We start from the raw sequence: 23,258 nt of genomic DNA on the forward strand, positions 1-23,258 counted from the left end.
GGCTTCCACAGAGGAGCGCCCAATGAGTTTTATCATTTATCATTTTATCATCGTTTATCAATGAGGCTCACATGCATAGAAAGGGGCAATTTTTGCGCCAAATATATGCATATTACCTCATTTAAATACGTGCAAATAACACCGGAGCACCGAGACGTGAATTCGGCCCTGAGTGTATTAAACTGTGTAGACCTTGAACTAATGACTTAAGAGACATCTGGACCCTGTGGCTGGACCAGTTGGGAACTTCTGAGGTGGAATATGCTATGATGTATAGAGTACCAACAGTATTAACATGTGCAGTGGGCACAATATGCTGTATAGTGCAGGTATAAGTACAGTAATAGCAAAAATGAGATTATAAATACAGAATAAGCAGCTGCATGTATCAGAATAACTCAATCCAATTCATTTGTGTAAAAACATGAGTGCATACACAAAACAAGAGTAGACAGCATACAAGTGCAATTTAAGATGTACCCACTAGTGGGATTCAGTGTCCTTACAAATGTCCATAAATAGACAATAAATAGGGTTAGCACCCAAGTTAATGTAGGCATTAAAGGGAGAGTATGGAATTTTTTTAAATAGGGGGTGTACAAGAGACTTATCCATAGTCAGTGTATTACACACAGTAGATGTCAGTTGGTATACTCCCAGTTTGGAGAAATGGCAGGAGTACCGCCACGGAAACTAAGCAGTATACTGCTGTGGACAGGGACAGAAGCAAAAACCTATTTCAGCCACCTAAAAAAAGAAATATCAGTTTAAGTGTACGCTATATTTAGAATATTTTCCAATGGGAAACTGAACTGAAACTTATCTATGCTCTCTTCAAAGCCAAACTCCATTAACTAAAACAGTCATTTTACCTCGCAGAACACAGGAGCTGCTGATCTCATGCTGCCCTGCTCTGTGAGTTAGTGTTTGTTAATATGTGACTTTGGCATTTTAAAGGGTTAGTTTGGATTCACCCAAGTCACACAATAACACAGACAAACTAACTGATTGAGGCAGTGGTAGACCAGCAGCTCCTGTTTTCAGCAAGGTAAAATTAGTTTTTTTTTAGTCTGGTGGCTTTGAAAACCACAATGTAATGGCTGCAGTCCCCCATCAGAAAGGGCTGTACAAAAGTAAATGTAGTGAAAATATTCTTAATGTAGCATACATTTAAAATAAAAAATACGTTTTGCTGCTGCCTGTTCACAGCAGTACATTGCTTAGCTTCCTTGTCTGTATTCCTGCCTGCTTCGCCAAATTGGGGGCATGCTGACCACCACCTACTGTAAGTAATACACTGACAGTGGATAGGTACCTCATATAACCCCACTTCAAAAAATCAATACTATTCCTTTAATTAGTCTGCTGGAAGAAGGCACAAAGTCTGACTTGGCCCACTGGGTCTTGAATAGGAGTGACCTGTGGGTGACCTGAAGGTAAGTGGCTGCAGTGGTTGTGTAGTGTGTGTGTGTGTGTGTGTGTGTGTGTGTGTGTGTGTGTGGTGCCTGAGGCTATTTGTAGTCCTTTCATTTCAGCTGTAGATGCTACTCAGTGGTCCTTGTGCAGTCCAATGATTTTGCTGCTCATTCTGATGCTGTTGTTGGGAGGATTGAGGTGGAAGTTGCTCAACGCACCAAAGCAGGCTGTTGTGTTGAAGGAGATTATGGATTCAATGAAGGGTCATTCCTATGTATAAGTGAAATGTTTTAGAGTATATATAGCTTTCATTTTATTTTATTTGCATTTTTCTCTTGTTTTTTTTCTTGGTCAATTTCTCTTGAGTTGCTCATCCCCTTTCCCAAGGATCAATCATGTTTTTTATCCCTAACTTTTCTGTCAGGGATGTCCAGATCCAATCTCAGAGATTGGCATCAGGGCTTATTAGAGCATCGGGTTTGGCTATATTGAGCTATATAGAGTCTGATCTGATGGAAGGGTGATGAAGAGGGGGTTTCCGGGGTGTGAGGGGTCCAACCTGATGTTTGTGGCCCGTGTGAGAAGACGGCCTGAGTGGATGTCACAAAGATGTGGTAGGGGGAAGCCGATGATCCTCTCAGCCAGGTCAACAACCAGCTCCAGGTCTTTCTTTTCAGCTGCGGTGCAGCCGGAGTACCACACAGTACAGCAGTATGTTATTATGCTCTCAACTGTGCAGTGGTAAAAGCATATCAGAGGTTCCTGAGGAGCATGTTTTGCTTCAGGGTCCTTTGCTGGGCTCTTTTGATAATGTTGGAGGTGTTCAGGCTCCAGTTCAGGGCCTCACCTATGTGCACCCCCAGGAACTTAAAGCTTGCAGTCCTTTCCACCTCTTGTATGTAATGTGCAGTCCACTGTGATGAGTGTTTTTTTTTTTTTTTAAACTCTATTATCATTTATTTTGTTTCCTTTGTATTGAGGATGAGGTCGTTGTCCTTGCCCCATGCGCACAGGGTCTGGACTCCTTTCCTGTAAGCTGTTCCATTATTGTTTGATATGAGTCCCACTATGGTTGTGTCATCTGCGAATTTGATAAGACAGTTGGTTTTGTGCAAGTAGAGGGCTTGACTGAGGATGCAGCCTTGGGGTATGCTGGTGTAGAGAAAGATGGTGTAGGAAATGTGGTGGCTGATCTTGATGTGTTGGGGTATGTTGGTAAGAAAGTCTTTTAATCCACTGACAGAGAAGGGCTCCCAGACCGAGTGTTTGCAGTTTGCTGATCAGTTCATTTGGATCAATGGAGCTGAATGCCAAGCTGTAGTCAATGAACAGTATCCAGACATAACTGTTGGGGTTTTCCAAGTGTGTGAGGGTGATGGAGATGGCGTCATCAATTGATCTATTGGTCCTGTGTGCAATCGGTCTTGGTCGGGGTCAGGGGGGGTTAAGGAACAGTTTGGATGCAGGGGATATTTTTCTCAATGCATTGCAGAGCTATTAAATTGTCAAGCAAAGGCTATACATTGGATTGATTTTAGCCATTTTAAAGCACTTAAAGTGTGCACTGTGCAGCTGTGTAGGAAAATTGGCATCTGGCTCGGTATCGGCAGATATTCAATAGTAAATGATGTGATCTGGGATCTGGGGTGAAAAATTTGATTCAAAAATCCCTACTTATTGTTTTCTGTATGCACAGACGTCTTTCCTAGATTATTAAATTTGATAATGCCAAAGTATTAGCTTGATGCTGCGTAATAGACAGACAGAAAACGTCTTTTCTTTTTCTAGTACATATTCCTCCTGAAATACTTCCACATAATACAACATTATGTGTACTATATAAAATAGCATTGTGACAGTAGCTGGTAGCAGACATGCTAGCTTGGTCATCCCTGTTGGTCACTTGATTCCTTTTTTTCACAGCTGTTCTCAGTTTTGAATCATTTATCCAGCTGAGGTTGATAGGAAGGATGAGGTGTATGTCCTGCAGCAGGACACGCTTTTGCAAAAGTATTTATTTTTACAAATTTCTTCGAATGAGCCACAGTCATAGGACAGCGGGTGGTTTTAAATTTTCACACATGATTTTCTATTGCATCTGGTGCATTTAGCTACCTTTCTCCTGTGCCACGCCAGCACACACAGAAAGCAATTGTGCCCCAGCATTCCACATTATTCAAATCCTGTCAAAGACCAAACACCATCTCAGACTGTCTTATCACACATCCATGTCCTCAGAAGAAGCTGTCCAGCCTTTGGCTACGAAAAGCCTTGAATCATCTTTTGTCCCTGGATGAGTCCGAGGCGGGCGCAGCGTGATGGATCTGTGCTCATTGATTGATCATGTGAACATTAATGCTTACGGGTTTACTTTCCACAGTAGTGTCTCCTCTTGTCTTCCTTTTGATCATCTCCACTAAGCTGTAGCAAAATGCTTTGAAGTTTTCAAATGTTGTTTACACATGTTTACAACATAAAAATAGATGGAGATGCATTCTATATCTTAGTGGCACTGTATTATGATTGTGTATAATATTAGAGGACAGATATTTTGGTAGAGCACTTTTGCTGTTATGGGTGGCAAGGTTGGTCCAGCACCTCAGCGCAGACTGATGCGACCTGTGCATTGTAATCTTGTCTATTTTATTTTGCCTCTTCTTATAATGTTAGCTGCTACTTTATAATTCTCCATGTTTCCAGATAGTTCTGGTAATTCATGGTTTCTGGTTGTAGAATGATTTCACTGTAACAGACTGTGAATTCACTGATGTCACTGGTGATGTTGGCGGTGGTGTCCTGGAATGTACTCAGTTGTCTGAAAACATCTACAGTGTTCTCTCCTCTCTGTTCCACTGTTATTACAGACATGAACTGGACCAACCCGATCACTCAACTCTTATAAAAAAAATTACAAACAATTAGTCATGCCAGATCAATTGGCAAGAAAAAGAAAAATAATTGAAAGAATAAAATAAAAACAAGGATCATTTATGTGACCAAACATCTGTGAATAGACTTTAGCTATTGACATGGATCTCGTTCATCCAGTTTGGGTTGAATTAAGAAATTCCTCTTTATGAATATGAAATGTTCCTAGCAAGATTTCTTTTAAAGTTATTAGTGCATAAATTGCCATTATCACATTCAAAATAAGCCTTTAACTCACTCACATATTTTGTTTAGCTGCAAAAGGGCTTATGTTATGTAAGAAAACTGTGTTGTTATTTAAGCATATGAATCAAGTTATTATGATGACAAAGCTGGAGGCATAATGGTTTTGAGTTGTCTTTCTGTTCATTCGTACATACAGTATATATATCTTCAAAATGTCCTGCGGGAATTTCCTCAGTTCTTGCACAACTATCTTTTGTTGGCCAGGAATTCATACACGAATTGTAACAAAATTTCACACAAATGGACAAAGCAATGACAAGTAAGCTCAAGGGTTACCTTCACTGCAACATCATAATGTTCTGAAAGACAGTTTACTGGCCAACATTCATCCCCATAACCTAGACGCAAAGGGACACATAATGGCAGATAATGAATTAATGGCATTAATCTTGGGTGCCCACCTTGAATCTATGGTTATTTTTGATCTTATGTGCTGCCCGACTGACGTGTGAAGTATCCATGTTTTAGAATTTGCAGTATCATCCATATGCGTCACAGTGATACAGTGGTAAGTATTGTCGCCTCACAGCAAGAGGATTCCAGGTTCAAACCAGGGTGGGGGGTACGAACCCGGGGTGGGGGAGCCCCTCTGTGCGGAGCCTGTATGTTCTCCCTGTGTCCGCATGAGTTTTCCCTAGGTACTCCGGCTTCCTCCCACAATCCGAAGACATGCAGGTTAATTGGTGACTCTACATTGCCTTAAAGTGTAAATGTGAGCTGTAGTCTAGGTGTGAATGGTTGTCTGGCGACCTGTCCAAGGTGTACCCCACCTCTTGCCCAGTGTCAGTTCAACAGGGCTTGTAGGGGCTTCTCAAACTTCCATCATTCTCCCCCACAGGACACCCCATCCATCCTGGACTGGCCTCTCCCTCAGCCATCTTACGACGAGGTTGCACCGGAGCTCGAGGACCAATCAGAGGACCTGGAGGTGCGATCTATAAACAAGGGATTCACTGAAGAGGCTGTAACCACGCCCAGCAGCGCTATGGCGGGTAGGAGCGAGTCGCAGTCAGCTGACCTCTTCCAAGAACTACAGAGAGAGGTAAAGAAAGTGATGAACGTGTAGTTTCAGTTTATCAGATTTTTCTTCCTTCTCACAAACAGACACATCAGACACATGTTGATATTTCTGTCTGTCTTTGTGGGTGCAGGTGATGGTGAAGCTGCAGGTTCCCATGGCAACAGGCCGCTCCCTCCCATCCTCCCCGCTCCCTATACCCCTGGCTCCGCTGGGCCCCCACAGACAGATCCTCCTGCCTCCACCCTCCCCCTCCTCCACCTCTAACTCCTCCTTCCCCTGCTGCTTCGAGGACCGGCCAGTGCTGCCTCCTCGCAGCCCCGTCCCCCCGCTGCGTCCCTCCAAGCGCAACCTCTCCACCCGCACCACCCACCCACAGGCCCGCTCCAGCTCCATCTCCCTGGGCGATGAGGACGACACGCCTCCTCAGATCCCACCCAGAGACCACGCCTTCTCTCAGCCGGGCTCCCGCTCCTCCTCTCCCCTTCCACTGGTGCCGCCGCTATCCTCCTACCCTGTTGTCCTGCCTCCTCCTCCGCTCTCTGTCTCCCCACGCCGAGCGTCTGGACTTCTGGGCCCCCTTCTGTCCTCCAACTCGACATCTTTGTCCTCCCCGGCTCAAGCCACATCACAGTCCTCCCAGCTCTCAGTTCGTGGTTCATCCTACGCATCCAGTTCCTTACTGGATCCTCTCGCCTTTCGTGAGGGGCGTACCCTTTCCTCACTAATTGACAGCACCCCAAGCTCCGCTCCCGCACCGCTGCCAGAGCGACCAGCTTTTCTAGAAAGGTGTGTTTCTGATATCAAACACTGTGTTTATTTGGAGACCCATTCTGCTTGACCCTTTACAAGTTGATCTGCAGGATGTCACATTTCCTAAATCCCGACAATGGAGTTTAATGTGCGAAGGTAGCATGACTGCTTTAAAGGAATACTTCATCTCCCAAATAACCATTTGTATATCAGTTACTCACCCTGTGTTACGTTGAATTTGTGAAGAAAACCTTGTTTTTCTAGCATGCCTATGGTGAACAGAGAATCCAAAAATGACAAAAAAAATCGTGATCAGTCATAGGAGTCCATGTTTAACATCAGCAAAACTATATCAAAACATCTGTTTACAAACTCTTACATAATTTGTGCAGTTTAATCCAAGTCTCATTTATCCAGTCGTATGCTCAGTACTTTGTAAACACATGCATTTATGCTAAAACCTTACTGTACTGTAAAACTTAAATTAAAAGCCCAGGCTATTATTTGCTTAAATCACTAATATCAACGGGCCTATATTTGGGACAGGCCTTTAATTTCTTTCACACAAAATTATCAAATCAAAGTATTTATTTAAACAAGTATAAATATCACTTGTTTAAAAATTTGGCTTCAGATAATTTATGAAAAAAATCAATCATTCATTTGATCTAGCTCCAACAGACAGCACATCACAGAGAGAGGATTAGGGCACTCTTCATATTGACACAACACCACTTTATCCTGTTAAAGCAATACTCACAACTTAGATTAATTTTAATGAAAAACCCTTTGGATCTTTGAGGACCCTTACAGACTTAAGGAATATGGACAACTTACAGGATTATCAAGGAATGGACACATATTTAAGGTAGCCAACGTCCCACTTTTATACATCCTAAGAACTTTTATAAAAAATTGAACTGCTTGGCAACCAGACCAGGCGTCTAATTGGGACAGGCCTTTATTTGTCAAAATGTGTAGCCACGCCAGGCTAGTAAAAGGGACTGGGTGTTTAATATGGACTAGTCTTTTAATTAAAGTTTTACAGAGAGTAAAACCTATCTATGCCTTTTTCAAAGCCAGACTCCATTTAGAAAAAACAGTAATTTTACGTCACTGAACACAGGAGCTGCTGGTCTAACGCTGCCTCTATTTGCAGTTTGTTTGTGTTATTGTGCAACTTTGCTTAAGACAAGCTAACGCTTTAAAACACCAAAGTCACACAATAACACAAACAAACTAACTGATTGAGGCGGTCTTAGACCAGCAGCTCCTGTGTTCAGAGAGGTAAAATTACTGTTTTTGTCAATGGAGTCTGGCTAAGATGAGAACATGGAGATGTTTCACTTTCCATTCAGTTTCCTGTTGGAAAGGGCTGTCTGTTTGAGAAGTACTGAGCATACAACTGGATAAATGAGACTATACTATACTGCATGAGTTGTGTGAGATTCTTTTTCACCGGTGGCAACTAAAACAAAGTTTTTGTCACGATTCAACGTGAAACAGGATGTGCAATTGACATCTTATAGTGACATAATTGGTTATATGGGGGATGAATTGTCCTTGAATGATATTAAGTCCTAATTTGAAAAATCCCTTAAGTTTTCTTTTACTGTCTAACCATAGTTTTCCTTGTTTCTAAGTATAACTTCTGTCTCTTAGAGACAGTGATTACAGGCCTTGAAACAAAGACAGCCTTGAAGTACTCGCCACATTAGAATACGTTCACTGGCATCAGTCAGTCTAAGTCAAGATGAAACATTGTTTTGTTAGCAGTTTCTTGCATGTCATACAATAAAACAGCTTTTCCAGCTCACTCTCATTGTTCCTAAAATACTGACAACACCAAACAATGTTGACGTAATACCACAGTTTTGAAACGAAAGCTCATGTAACACCCAGAGAGAGCAGCCGACACTCGATACAGAGTGAGAAAGTGCTGTGTGACTGACAGCCTGACTGAGCTGGGTTTGTCTCCATGTGAAGTGTTGTTCACTCAGGCAAAAAAAAAAAAGGTTCAATCCAGACCCATTATTTAATTTGTTTTGCAGACAGTGACATTGCCTCTTTAAGATGTTTTTGGTGCATTACTTTTCTGTCTTCAGTCTGCAGGGGAGATAGTTATGTGGTTTATTTTGATTCCAACTGAGTCCAACTCTCCTTTTGATCCTCACAATGAAATTACACAATTCACAACAGGTTTTTGCACATTAAAGAGAAAAATAGATGAAAAACAAAAGTAATAAAACAGAAATGAGGGAAAAACAAACAAATGAATTCATTCATTCATAAAAACCTTTAAGACTCGGGAAATCTAATGAGGGAGACCTTTGTTTTTCAGTGATGCTGAGCATGAACAAAGACATAAAAAACAATCAGTAAGTAAACAGAGAACCATCATGCATATCAGTTAAAACAGATATGAAATCATACACAACAACAAACAACAATAGCAATAAATGGTCGCTTCAAGTAGAAATACATTGTGATCATGTACAGTACAGGCCAAAAGTTTGGACACACCTTCTCATTCAATGCGTTTTCTTTATTTTCATGACTATTTACATTGTAGATTCTCACTGAAGGCATCAAAACTATGAATGAACACATGTGGAGTTATGTACTTAACAAAAAAAGGTGAAATAACTGAAAACATGTTTTATATTCTAGTTTCTTCAAAATAGCCACCCTTTGCTCTGATTACTGCTTTGCACACTCTTGGCATTCTCTCCATGAGCTTCAAGAGGTAGTCACCTGAAATGGTTTTCCAACAGTCTTGAAGGAGTTCCCAGAGGTGTTTAGCACTTGTTGGCCCCTTTGCCTTCACTCTGCGGTCCAGCTCACCCCAAACCATCTCGATTGGGTTCAGGTCCGGTGACTGTGGAGGCCAGGTCATCTGCCGCAGCACTCCATCACTCTCCTTCTTGGTCAAATAGCCCTTACACAGCCTGGAGGTGTGTTTGGGGTCATTGTCCTGTTGAAAAATAAATGATGGTCCAACTAAACGCAAACCGGATGGGATGGCATGTCGCTGCAGGATGCTGTGGTAGCCATGCTGGTTCAGTGTGCCTTCAATTTTGAATAAATCCCCAACAGTGTCACCAGCAAAACACCCCCACACCATCACACCTCCTCCTCCATGCTTCACAGTGGGAACCAGGCATGTGGAATCCATCTGTTCACCTTTTCTGCGTCTCACAAAGACACGGCGGTTGGAACCAAAGATCTCAAATTTGGACTCATCAGACCAAAGCACAGATTTCCACTGGTCTAATGTCCATTCCTTGTGTTTCTTGGCCCAAACAAATCTCTTCTGCTTGTTGCCTCTCCTTAGCAGTGGTTTCCTAGCAGCTATTTGACCATGAAGGCCTGATTCGCGCAGTCTTCTCTTAACAGTTGTTCTAGAGATGGGTCTGCTGCTAGAACTCTGTGTGGCATTCATCTGGTCTCTGATCTGAGCTGCTGTTAACTTGTGATTTCTGAGGCTGGTGACTCGGATGAACTTATCCTCAGAAGCAGAGGTGACTCTTGGTCTTCCTTTCCTGGGTCGGTCCTCATGTGTGCCAGTTTCGTTGTAGCGCTTGATGGTTTTTGCGACTCCACTTGGGGACACATTTAAAGTTTTTGCAATTTTTCGGACTGACTGACCTTCATTTCTTAAAGTAATGATGGCCACTCGTTTTTCTTTAGTTAGCTGATTGGTTCTTGCCATAATATGAATTTTAACAGTTGTCCAATAGGGCTGTCGGCTGTGTATTAACCTGACTTCTGCACAACACAACTGATGGTCCCAACCCCATTGATAAAGCAAGAAATTCCACTAATTAACCCTGGTAAGGCACACCTGTGAAGTGGAAACCATTTCAGGTGACTACCTCTTGAAGCTCATGGAGAGAATGCCAAGAGTGTGCAAAGCAGTAATCAGAGCAAAGGGTGGCTATTTTGAAGAAACTAGAATATAAAACATGTTTTCAGTTATTTCACCTTTTTTGTTAAGTACATAACTCCACATGTGTTCATTCATAGTTTTGATGCCTTCAGTGAGAATCTACAATGTAAATAGTCATGAAAATAAAGAAAACGCATTGAATGAGAAGGTGTGTCCAAACTTTTGGCCTGTACTGTAGATGTAGAGTTAAAAGCATTTACTCTCAATTGAAACAAGATCAGAAACAAGGCATTTTAAGGGTGGCACAGTGTCCAAGTTTAAGGTTTTTTGCAGATTACTCCATGTATAAGGTGCACTGTAAGAGAATGACACCCTTCCTGGTTCAGTTCTGATTAAGGGGATGTGAAGCAACAACCTATTCTGTGAAAGAGCACCAAGAGTATGTGAGGTCAGCATTAAAAGGGATGAAATATAGGCCAGAAGCATCTGCATTCAAGCTTTATAATTGAACAAATACCAATGCTGTTCCTGCCTCACAGCCACATATGGCCAACCAAGCTTTTAGTTAAGGTGGCAGTGATGGGTGCTGTAGGAATCGCCTGTTAAGAAACTTAGGGCTGAGTGGTAGACAGCATCCAGTCATCTCAGTGTAGATGCAGCAGCTTTTCCGTACATAACATCCCCATAATCCAAAACAAAAACACAAATTCTACAATTCTTTTTCGATGTACAAAAGGAAAACAGTTCTTAATTCTGTGCAGAAAGCCAACTATTGTCCACACTTTGATAGATAATGATTAAAATTATTTTTATTTTGTAGCTACAAGGTAAAAGACTGGACTCAAATTGTGATGTTTGAAGTTGTTTGATACAAATCTTAACTCTTTTCTTTTGCAGTCTTTGCGTGAAATTGTTTTTAAAAAATTCAATACTGATGTTATAGTCCACTTAAGTCTGATTCTTATTTACTTATAGACCCCTTATTGTCACTTGCAGCCATTTTAAAAACAGTTTTGAATCCTTTTCACCAAGAGAACGAATTTTAATAGTTTAAAAGTTCATACTTTACAGTTGACAAAACAATCACTCTCTAAGGCAGTGGTTCCCAACTGGTGGGTCGTGGTCCAAAAGTGGGTTGCTGGTCCATTCTGAAGTGACTCCCAAATGTGTCAAGTTTGTAAAAAACACACTTCATTTTAAAGTACTTTTATGCTGGCACAGATCTAATGACTAATGACGAGAAACCTGGACCCTGTTGCTGGACCAGTTTGGAACAACTGCTTTAAGGTGCATTTAGTAGCTGTTGTCTTTACTAGCAGATTAACTTTGCCAGTAAATTAATATGTCGGAATATGTGTAATAGTTGTGGATATATTTGGATATTTTTCAGACTCATTATCATGTCATACACACTTTGATTCAGAGTATAAATTAAAGTGCAGCCACACATTGTTATCTATTTATTCATACCTAATTATGAAAACTGTCACCATATTTTGAATCAGATACGGAGCAGCCAATATGGCGGCAGTCAAACCCATGATTCAGCATCCTGGCGGAGCCAAACCAAACTCCTCCTACAACAACAACAACGGAGGACCTGCAGCTCCCATCATGCAACACGAGCAGAGCGTCACACAGGTAAGAGAAAGAGAAATAAAGTGCACAGTATCTTTTTTTTTCCTCCCTCAACTGAGTCAGATAGATCTGGATTTTGGTAATTTTTCTGTGAATGTGTCAATCCATAGATTACAATTTATCCAGAGCTGCACAAGTCCTTACCAGGACAAAAAAATCAGGCTGTATGACTCCAGTGCTCCGAAACCTTCACTGGGAACCCTGTTTTCAGAATACAATTTAAAACCATCCTTTCGGCTACAGAGCACATGCTGCTCTGTCTCTACAGTACATCTCAGACGAGCTGTCAGTGTATAACCCCTGCACATCTCTCCAGTCACAAGGTGGAAATCTCCTCCATGTGCCTCAAGCACTTTCAAAGTCTGACAAGATGGCATTCAGTATTTATGTACCTAAAGGACTGAACAGTTTGCCTGCTGGTCTTACTGGGAATTCCCACTGGAAGTGAGATAAGAGCGAGGCATGAGTGGCCTGTCAGCGTGCTGTCATCCAATCCACACTCTATCTTCATCTCTGTAGTCAGTTGCAGTGAATAAAGAAGTGACTGGACAACGGCAGGCTAGTCTGCCTTCACCAGGCTCACAACAGAAGTTTTTTTAACTGAAATTTTTTTATGCCTGCTCCAAGGGAAGAAATCAACAGTGTTTTTATGTATTGAGCCATGATTTTATTCTCCGCCCACCATAGCAAGTGATAGCCGAGACACACTGGATCCGTTGACGTATGTGAAGTTGACGGATCCTATTTATTTTTTATGTAGAGCAGGAAATTCGCCCTTACATCGCGTGATGGATACAGCACGGCAGGCTGATTGACCATTTGATGTATCGAAATTTGCATAATCTTGACTCATGCAAATGAGGGCCATCCATAGTAACGTGAAACTCTGATCAAACTCTTAAACTAGGCCGCGCTGATCAAATACAAATCAAGATTCTGTCATTGCACTGGCTATTTTTTACCTTTAATGTTTTCAGAAACATATTTTTGCTGTAAAATGACAAAGTTAGCGACTCGGCTGCCATATTGAAAACTGCGGAGCCAAAACCAAACAACCCTGGGAGCGTATCTATAGCCCCAAGGTTGTTCCCACGATCTTATACTCCTCAGTTACAACAATCCCATTGAGTCCATGCCACTGTCTTTTCACCCTCTGTTAAATAGCTTTGGTTTACTCTGCGTATCGCTATAATAAACACATCAGATGAAGAGCAACACATAGATTAAAATGTCAGATTAAGGGGCACCTGGTGGCTTAGTGGGTAGAGCGGGTGTCCCATATACAGTACAAAGGCAATGTTCTTGCTACAGCAACCTTTTCTAACCCTTAGTGAGCTCCTTTTTCATGCCTGAACTGTTAATTGTTAATTAATTCCTTCTTATCCGTTGCAGTTCATTTTGGAGCTGTCCCCCTAACACAAACAGCAGCTATATTTAGACAAAGACCTGTGCCAGTACAATTTTGTCACTCTCAGAGTCATGATTTCCCCTAACCAACTGTCATATTAAGCAAATACAGAGCTGTTTCAGGTTCCCATTATGTGCCTTATAGAGCTGAGGAACATTGAACTGTGGGAACACTTTTTTCTGTTTGTTTACCAGATACACAGACAAACTGAGAGCCTAGTTGTGTGATTTAAACAGCTGTCTATGCAGATTACACTTCAATGAACTATAGAAAAAATAGACTTGGGGGAGGGCGTCAGTGTGGAAATGGAAGCGTACATCTAAAACTTAAATGAACACATTGCATTTGTGCCGTGTGTTTGATTGTATATGTGTATATATAATATACTGATTTTTATGTATATATATGCGTGGATGTCTCTTGTTTATATGCATAAGAACTGTTTTTGTATGAGATGGTGTTACACATATACATTTAAATTAAAAAATCTCACCCACAGCATGTCACTTTTTGACAACATTTAAAATCCCTGATTGGCCTTTTCAGTTAAATCCCAGTCCTCTTAACTTTTGTAGATACAGCGACGAGTTGCGTTTACAGGCAATGGTTTTCCCAAAGTGTTCCTGAGCCCATGTCAGTTTTTAATTCAGTCTGAGAGGTTAAAAGTCACAGCCATTCGTGTTAGTTTCTTGGCCCTTGAACGCAGAGGTCTCTCTAGATTCTATGAGTCTTTGATGATGTTATGGATTGTAGATGGTGAAATCCCTAAATTCTTTGCAACTGCGCATTGAGAAAGGTTGTTCTTAAACTGCCGGACTGTTTGCCCACGCTGTTTTTCACAAAGTGACAATCCTTGCTTGTGAACGACTGAGCCTTTCAAGAAAGCCCCTTTCAGACCCAACATGGTATCTCAATCTGTTACCAATTAACCTGTTAACCTGCTAAATGTTGCAAGCAGGTGTTTTTTGAGCCTTTCACAACTTTCTCAGTCTTTTGTTGCTCCTGTCCCAACTTTTTCGGAATGTGCTGCAGACATCAAATTCAGAAAAAATGTATATGTTTTACAAAAAACAATATTTATCATTTGAATATTAAATATCATGTCTTTTGTACTGTATTCAATTGAACATAGGTCAAAAAAGTTTGGTTTTTATTCACATTTTTACACAACGTCACATTTTTTGGGGATTTGGGGTTGTACTTTTTCAAGGCTTTGCAGTTGTTCACAGATTAGACAACTTTTTAAAAATCATTTTCTTTATATACCATTTTTTAAGATACAAAAAAAATCCCTCCGTCGTGTTCCTTTAAAGTTTAAACCTCCATTTTTATAAGTTCATGGCATTATTGACAGGTCCAGGGAGCAGTACACGGTGTGACGCTGGAGGAGTGTCAGGCCGCTCTGCAGAGTCACAACTGGAGTATCCCTCAGGCCATTAATCATTTGAAGGTACATTTACATCTTTTCATTGAATATGACTTTGTTTGCCTTGAAAGTTCGACTCTGTCTGTTGTGCCCTTGGGTAGGTGTTACCACCAGGTGGTAAAATAACATTTCCTACAAACTTAACAGATAAAAATGAGCAGAAGTTTCTCCTGTGATTTTAATTTTCCAGTACTGCTTCACTGGGAAAGCTGTGGTAACCATAAATAATCTTTAAATACATGACTATGGATGATTAGTCATGAAATCGTTTTTATTATGAGTTTTTCTTTTACACAAACAGATGCACACAGGAACCCACAAATTCTGGGTTCTTGCACGTTTTGTTTTTTCTCAGAAAAGGAGTAGATTTTGGCAGTAATTCCCAGAAGAGTCTGGGATCTCAATTTTTCAAACTCACAATGTCCATGCCTCGGTGGCCCCAAAAGCAGATCAAACTGGATGATACAAGAAAATAGAGGGAGTGGTGCAAGGGAGACGAAATTATTATGCAAGTCAGACCGGACAGGCATGGCAATGATAATCAAATCAGAGGAAGCTTGACACATAGACTGTTCCTGAGCTCACAGCCCCACCTGACAACGGCTGAGAAACACAAGCCCGCCTTTAAGAATTACTCTCCCCCAAAGACCATTTGTATATCAGTTACTCACACCATTGTATTTTGGAAGAAAACTCTGTTTTGTTTTGTTTTTTGCATGTCTCAACAGTGAACAAAGAATCCAAAAATGGAAAACAATTTAATGAATTGACTTTATAATTGTCTGCATTTAACAACAGCAAAACTATGAAAACATACATTTACAAACTCTCACACAACTGTTGCAGTATAATCCAAGACTCATTTATCCAGGCGTATGCTCAGCACTTCCCAAACAGACAGCCCTGTCTGATGGGGAGCTGAACTGAAAGTTAAATTTATCTTTGCTCTCTTCAAAGCCAAACTCCATTGACAAAAACAGTAATTTTACCTTGCTGAAAATGAGCGCTGCTGATCTACCACTGCCTCAGTAGGTAGTTTGTGTGTTAATCTGTGACTTTGGTGAATCTAAACTAACCTATTAAGACACCAAAGTCATACAATAACACAAACAAACTGCCGTTTGAGGCAGAGTTAGATGAGCAGCAGTTCCTCTGATCAGTCAGGTAAAATGACTGTTTTTGTTAATGGAGTCTGGCTTTGAAGAGGGCATTGATAAGTTTTACTTTAAGATCAGTTCCCCGTTAGAAAGGGCCCATTTGGAAGTATTACGACTGGATAAATGAGACTTGGATTATACTGCACAAGTTGTATGGGAGTTTGTAAACAGGCGTTTTAGTATAGTTTTGCTATAAAGGTGGACCCCTATGACTTCAATTTAGCAAGAATAGATTTTTAGGTTCTTCATTTACTGTGGTATGCAAGAAAAAACCTTTTGCTTTCCGAATTCAATGTATCATGGGGTGAGTAGTTGATATACAAATGGTCATGTATACTTAAACTATGATAAAGCTGAATTTTTGAAGTCCTGTCACTTCTCAGATGTTAAAAGTGCACACTGAAGTGGAATTATATCAGGACAATAAACACATGTAACTCAGTGCAGGTGAGAGAATCATTCAATAATAAAACACGTAGCAGTCTACACTGAACAACTTGCCTACCTCCCTGCCTAACATGCTTCTTCTTTCTGTCTGTGTTGTAGGTGGAGCAGCTGTTTCGTCTGGGCCTGCGATCTAGAGCCGAGTGTGAAGAGCTTCTGCAGCGCTGCCAGATGAACCTGGAACAGGCCAGCACGCTCATGCTGGACACATATGGACCACATCGAAAAAGGTAATGGTTCCAAAAACCTTCCCGAGTTTCTCTGACAACACAACCACATATGAATGATAACGTCGCTCCATCTGCTCTTTGTAGCATCATGTGTGTGGTGTTCTTACCACTGATAAGAGAACTCAGTCTGAGCGCACACATGCTGTCAACGCTTCTCTGAGGAGTTTTATTCTTTTAATTCTAAAACATCTGTCAGTTTTAGTGGTTGTCAAATTATAGAGTCTGGAGGTTGGTAGAAACAGTGAGTAGAACAGGTGGGACAAAACAGGTATGGTGAGCCTCAGGGGTCAATTTTGGTACCACTTTTAATCCCTTTTACAGGCATTTCCTGTCATAATCTGTGAAAATGGCATCTCTTACCACTGTTATGCCAATGACAAGTCACCATTGCTCAATTTTATTTTTGATATAATTTAAAGCTATAGTGCGTAACTTCTACAGGTCCATAAATGTCCGTTTCACCCAAGCCACTACTAGAGGAGATGACACAATGCTGATTAAGCCGATCGGCTCCGCTAATATCTCGCGGTATTTTTCAATATATATCATTTTTAGTTTGCGTGTCGACTGGCAACATTCCCGTGCTGGCACACAGGAAATGCTTCCTCACAACAAGAAGGGAGGGGGAGGAAGAGCGGAGAGTGTCATAGCAAGAGGTAGAGCGCAGGTAGAAAGAGAAAGCAACATGGCGGAGAAGTGGCCGAGACACGGTTCAGAAGTGGATCCTACCACAAAGGCAAGTGTTACTCTGTGTACGGTGTGTGGCGACTGGCAAGTGTTACTCTGTGTACATGGTGTGTGGCAAGTGTTACTCTGTGTACATGGAAGTGCCGCCGGCTTATTAGTTGTAATAACGCATTATTCGCTGGGAGGCGACAGAAGTTACGCACTATAGCTTTAACTTAAAATTAGTTTTCATTTTATTTATTTCAACTTGATGAGTTTTGTTTTCCTTTAGTCTATTTACGTCTGCTTAACTTTGTAGAAATCATTTAACAGTTGAGAAATGCCCTCATTTGCTGAGCACAAATATTTAGCTGTGGTTTTTGTATAGTCATGAGAATCATATTAATTTTCTCATTAAACTCTTGACAAGACAGTAGATAATAGTATTTCCAAAAATATACCAGTTTCTGATAGCCCCCCCTAAAAAAAGAAAAACTCTTTAGAGCTGAGGGGGCTTACAGAGTTGAGTAAATGAGTTTTCTATGCAACATCCTGAATTTGGTCACTTTTTTTTTTTTTTTTTTTTTTTAATATGTCATTAGAGATCTGATCAGTCAAGCAGTTATACATGACAATCAGGTTAGATGTTGCATTTAAAAATCCACATTACAGTCTGGAAATATAGAGCAGGCTAACAATATCGCAAAACATCTGATAATTAATGTTTATGTTTAAATAAGGAGTTCAAGTATAAGGAAATTCACACAACAGACACCATTGAAATCTAATCGTGATCGTGGCTGGTTTTAAATAATGAGGTAAACACATGTAAAAGTAATCTCTGTGAGCAAAAACCTTCAGACTGTTCTAAATACTCTATTTCCAATGCTTTTTCTACTGCTGACATCAGATCGTAACAGATTTCTTGATATGATCATCTGCTCTGGGCACACTACTGCAAGTGTTCACATTACACTGCTACACAGCTACATGCTAATGTCAGGGAAACATGTAATTTTGGTTGCTGATGTTGCTCATTTCTCCCTGATTTTGGATCATAGTCCCACTGGAACATGTCTGCTTGTGAAGATTTTGGTTTACAAGATTTTAATGGTGATTTTTCACGGTAGAAAATGCCGCTATTCTCTGCTACAGACATTCCCCCACCTGAAATGATGGTGCAAAGATGCTAAGATATGGAGGACCCAGAAACGCTGACTGGGCTCTTTAGGAGGGGAGCTTAAAGAAACAGCTGCTGTCTCAGAGAGGGTGAATACAGGTGTTTTAGCACAGACAGTATGAGGAAAATTAATATTTTTTAACACTAAAGTATGTAAACATGTTCTGGTAGTAACACAAAATAGAAGTATGAACCTAAAAATGTAGTCAGTCCTCTGTAATGTAGCACGGCCACACAGGTGTTAATGATCAGATGATGTCTGGGGATGAATGTGCTACATGCAGTCCACCAGTAAATCTATAAAGTTACATGTATCATGCCTTGATGGATTCGGCTGCCTGTTAGGTTTCCTCAAGTTGGTGGCATAATTAAAGAACCACCGAGCTGAGTAAAGTTTTTCGCCACCCACCCACACACACATCAAATGGTAATCTTGGCGTTCAGAAAGTAAAGTTATTTTTATGCAATCATTTCATGACTTGTATTATATACACCTTGGAGAAAATACCGAGGACTGGACCTCAGTTGTGCCAGTGGTGGCTACAGCCATTATTAACAGATTTTCCTGTTCTCTACATGATGCCATCTCTCTCTTTGTATGTCTCACAGGAAGTGACAACAGGAAGACATAACTGAGCGGTAATCAACCACTTAGGAGCTCCTGATGTCAGTCGAATCAACACGCCAATACTGACCTGCTCGGATGACTCACCGTTCCGAGCACTCAAGACACACTGATGCTTTTTGATGAAAGGAGGAGCATAAAGCAGTACATGTGCCTCACTTAAATGTACTGTGAACACCTATTTTACCTGTCATACACATGCATGCTCATTATTACCTAACAGAACAGAACAGAGCAGCTTGTTGAATGAGTCACACTTTTTACTTGAAAAGTTGCTATTTATGTTGTTTTACTACATGAGTTATGACAAGTTTCTGCTGGTAGATATAATGCAAACTTGTACTGCGTTTGTGTCTGCTGTGAATGCGTGCATGTTCAGGTGTGTGTGTGTGTGTGTGTGTGTGTGTACACGCATAAGCTTACATATATGTACAAACACTGTAAATGCCCATGCCTTTCTGCTGTTAATGAAGCATTATAAATCAGGGAAATGTCAGCTAATGATAGTTGTATGTTTTTATGAACTGCTAAGATGCTGTATTGTATATAGCACTTTACTGAGTGTGTGGACACACACATGGATATTTTTGAGGACACATTAACTGCTGGTCAGAATCAGATTTATCTAGTTAGTGAAGTGAATAAGATGCTGATGTGTAATGATAGCATGTCAGGTACTATTAATGCATTATTTGTGTTGTAAACAAAGCTTTTTAGGCGTTACAAAGGCAGGAATTTTAGATCTTATTGTAGGCAATAAGACGCCAGAACAGAAATGTGAAGATATCTACCATCTCCTTATGAATACAGGGTATGAGGCACCAAGTCGAACCTCCACAAGTTACATATTTAAAGAACCTGAAGTGGATGTTTTTTTATTTCTTCTTATCAAGCTGACTGCTGCATGATAATCAAACACATGCGGGAGAGCTTAACTGTCAAAGGCAACTGCTGTGCGTGAGTGTGCGCATGTGTGCTTAGCCCTGCAGGTTGTGATAGCAGCTGACGTCCAATTTTATAGTGTGTGTGCGCAGCTATTGATCATAATATTTGATCTAATAATGAGCAGCTAAACAAGATAGGAATGGATAACAAGTTTCCCATTCTTGCAGCTAATTTGCATCTAAGAGAACATTAGTTCTGTTTCACACAGGCAGAGCCCCCTACTGGACTCTATGAGTAATACTTTCCTGCAATCATAAGTATGCATTTGCCCACTGTAATTTGCATAAATGTAGTCAACCAAACAGGACATGCCTACCCAAATACTTCAGGAGCCCACAGAAAATATGGCAGCTGTATTATGGCAACAACATCCTTTTTCTCTTCGGGGTGGCGATTGCACACTGATCAGCTTTTGACGCCTGTAAAGTTAGACCATGGCCCCACACGGCTCTGTGGCATACTACCTGGGTTGGCTGGAGCCCCTGCTTTTCCACTGCGCCAGTTTCAGTTATAAAGAAGTAGGAGGGCTACGGCGACTAACCTTTAACCGGTTAGGATCGGTGTGGCTGGGTTGATGTTACGTCGCGACAAGGTGTTCAATCATTGGGTTCCACCCACTGTACCCAAACAGTCCAGTAGGGGGCGGAGCCTGTGTTAGGGAGAACGCAGGTTACGATATTGAAACCCTAGTTCTGTTAGCACAGGCAGAGCCCTCTATCTAGGGGCCCTATCACTCCTGCGCTGCTTGGTGAAGATATAGAATGCTGATGCCTTCATACGTCTCCTATATACTTTGGGTCTCTCATGTATGCAGGTCAGCATGTCCTGCTTGGCAGGCTATGTTTATGCAAATTTCAGTGGGCAACTCCATGCTTTTTACTAGAGGAAAGTATTACCATAGAGTCCAGTAGAGGGCTCCGCCTGTGCTAATAGAACTAGGGTTACAATATTGTAACCTTTGTTACAGGTCGCTCACTTTGTCCATACAATTCATACAGTTGAATTAGAAAAGTCAGACATAGTTGTGGCAAAAATGTTAAACTTGTTTTTGTATGTCTGTGTGTGTATGTGTGAGATATCGTTCCCTCTATGCTCAGTTGTAAGCTCTTGTAGTCACTCTGCTGTATGTGATGCTGACTGCATTATACTGTAATATTATAGCCGCTTATTAATGAAAAATGCAAATATGGCCTCTAAGGTTTTTTAATAAAGATTAAAATTTGAGTCTCTCTTTTAAAAAGCCTTTTTGTTCTTTGTTTATTTCATAAAGGTCTTGAACAAAGCCAACATTAAAGTCTCCTCTCAAGCCCGCTCCGTACATGAGCATATGGATGATGCAATGCGGTCTTTGAAAAATCACAACAAAAAGGAAAAGTTGAGGTCTTTGAACAACTCACAACAGGGTGATGGAAGACCAAAGCTGACTTATAATAAACACGGGTAAATAATGAATAAATACTATGGTCAAATAAACTGAAAATAAGGAAATGGAAAAAGAAACAATCAGGCCAGGCTTTTGTTTGCACACAGTATTAAAGGTTTAATACACTGCAGCTGGTGACATCAATTAATGCTTTTCCTCCAACAGGAAAATTAGTTCTGCTGAGGGGATGTAAATCCAACCACAAAAAAATAAATAAATAGAATAAGATAACCTGCTCTGAATGTTATTGGTCTATTAAATGGCTATCTCTTGTCATGGGGAGCATAGATTTGAGGTAATACTAACCTACTGAACTTCCTAAATTTACGTTCATTGTTAGGAAGCGACCTCTAGCAGTTGTAGTAATTATGATGGGAACAAAAGAGGAAGTCGGGTGATGTATAGAGAACACCGAAGTCTACGTGAAGAGGATGGTAGTTGGATGGATGGGTCAAACAAATGCAGGACTTTCACCCAGGACAGTTCCTGTTCTGTGTGAAACCAAAAGTCAAGGTTGACTGACATACCTAAAGTAAACTTATATAATGTAACATTACATCAGATCATATTAAAAGTGTACTAATTTTAACCCAAACTACCATCTTTTCCTAAACCTAATTACATAACTTCTGTGAAGTGAAACCCAACAAACTGTAACTGTATCACAATGTTGTAAATGCATCTTCTGGACTACTGGTAGATTCAGTTTGCCACATATGAAGCATTGTAATGGCAGTGATAACAACTGATAATGGCTATTTAATGGGCTAATTACACTCAAAGGGGGTGATAAGATTGAGCTTTATTAATACTGAGGGCAATTGTGCAGCAGCTACGGTGCAAAGTAGCAAAAGAGTAAGACATCAAAAATACAAAACAATCCAAAAAATATAAACAAGGTTAACAGTAAAGATATTAAGTTGTTCATATCTGAAGTTAATGTAACGTGGACTTTTGCTTTTTCATATTTTCATTTATATATAGGTCATAAAATAATATTATATATAATACTATACTTTAATATATTCTTAAATTTTAGTAACATTTGTATTGCAGAAACAGTTTTACATTTATTTGAATTAATTTCTATTTGTGTTTATTTCAGTTGCTGCAGTTATTATTAAATTTATCATTCTTGTAGTAAGTCAGTTTTTGACCTCTGTAAGGAAAAGGAAACCCAAATATTCATATCTGCATTTTGTTTTTATTGCTGTGACCAATAAACACATTTATTCTTGATTGCTCTCCTCTAATGTCACTTCAAAGGTTTTTATTATAATGATCAGAGGAGTGCAATTTTCACTGGCATTTAATGCTTTACACAGGACATAAGTCCCAGAGTTCAAGTCTTAGCATGTTTACTAAAACTCGCTGTCAGTCACCGAACATCCTCCAAACCGCGTGTGAGCAGAGTGATGGGTTCAAACAGTGCAGGAGTCCTTTCTCTAATGGAAGTCTTGTCTCTGCTTCCTCAGGGATCAAACCTGTGACCTTTCCATTATGGGACCTTCTGGCCGCCACCCCCCTGTCTCCCTCACTCACTCACACACACACTCTCTTGCTTCCTAAATTGATCGCAGCTGCAGTGCATTGTGGTTCGATTGCTCAGTGTGATCCCTGGACTCCCCCGGACGCTCGCTCTGCACTTATTTGCTACAGCAGTAAGCACTCTGTCACATTCACTGATGGTGCATGGGACAAACACACACACACACACAACTGTATACTGTGCACTCATACATAGGCACCTTTGTGACACACACACACACACACACACACACACAAATGTAACCACAAGGTGTCACCACGTCCTTGCTTCCAAAAATCATATATTGGGTGTGCAAAGTGGTTTCGTGTGTGTACATG

At 40.6% G+C, this 23,258-nt stretch overlaps 1 protein-coding gene across 2 annotated transcripts in view; it reads left to right on the top strand.

The window, feature by feature from the left end:
- Window positions 1–21,188, top strand: part of tnk2a (tyrosine kinase, non-receptor, 2a) — a 40,245-nt gene extending 19,057 nt beyond the window's left edge. For both annotated transcript variants that reach the window (XM_049565171.1, XM_049565170.1), the window contains 6 exons: window positions 5,429–5,632; window positions 5,742–6,397; window positions 11,756–11,891; window positions 14,651–14,746; window positions 16,426–16,553; window positions 19,009–21,188. In XM_049565171.1, the coding sequence (XP_049421128.1) occupies window positions 5,429–5,632; window positions 5,742–6,397; window positions 11,756–11,891; window positions 14,651–14,746; window positions 16,426–16,553; window positions 19,009–19,015 (1,227 nt within the window). In that variant the 3' untranslated portion in view covers window positions 19,016–21,188. The remainder of the gene's footprint in view (window positions 1–5,428; window positions 5,633–5,741; window positions 6,398–11,755; window positions 11,892–14,650; window positions 14,747–16,425; window positions 16,554–19,008) is intronic.
- Window positions 21,189–23,258: the final 2,070 nt, after the last annotated feature.

This window comes from Epinephelus fuscoguttatus, linkage group LG21 (assembly GCF_011397635.1).
Source record: "Epinephelus fuscoguttatus linkage group LG21, E.fuscoguttatus.final_Chr_v1".
In the NCBI taxonomy this organism is placed as follows: Eukaryota; Metazoa; Chordata; class Actinopteri; order Perciformes; family Serranidae; genus Epinephelus; species Epinephelus fuscoguttatus.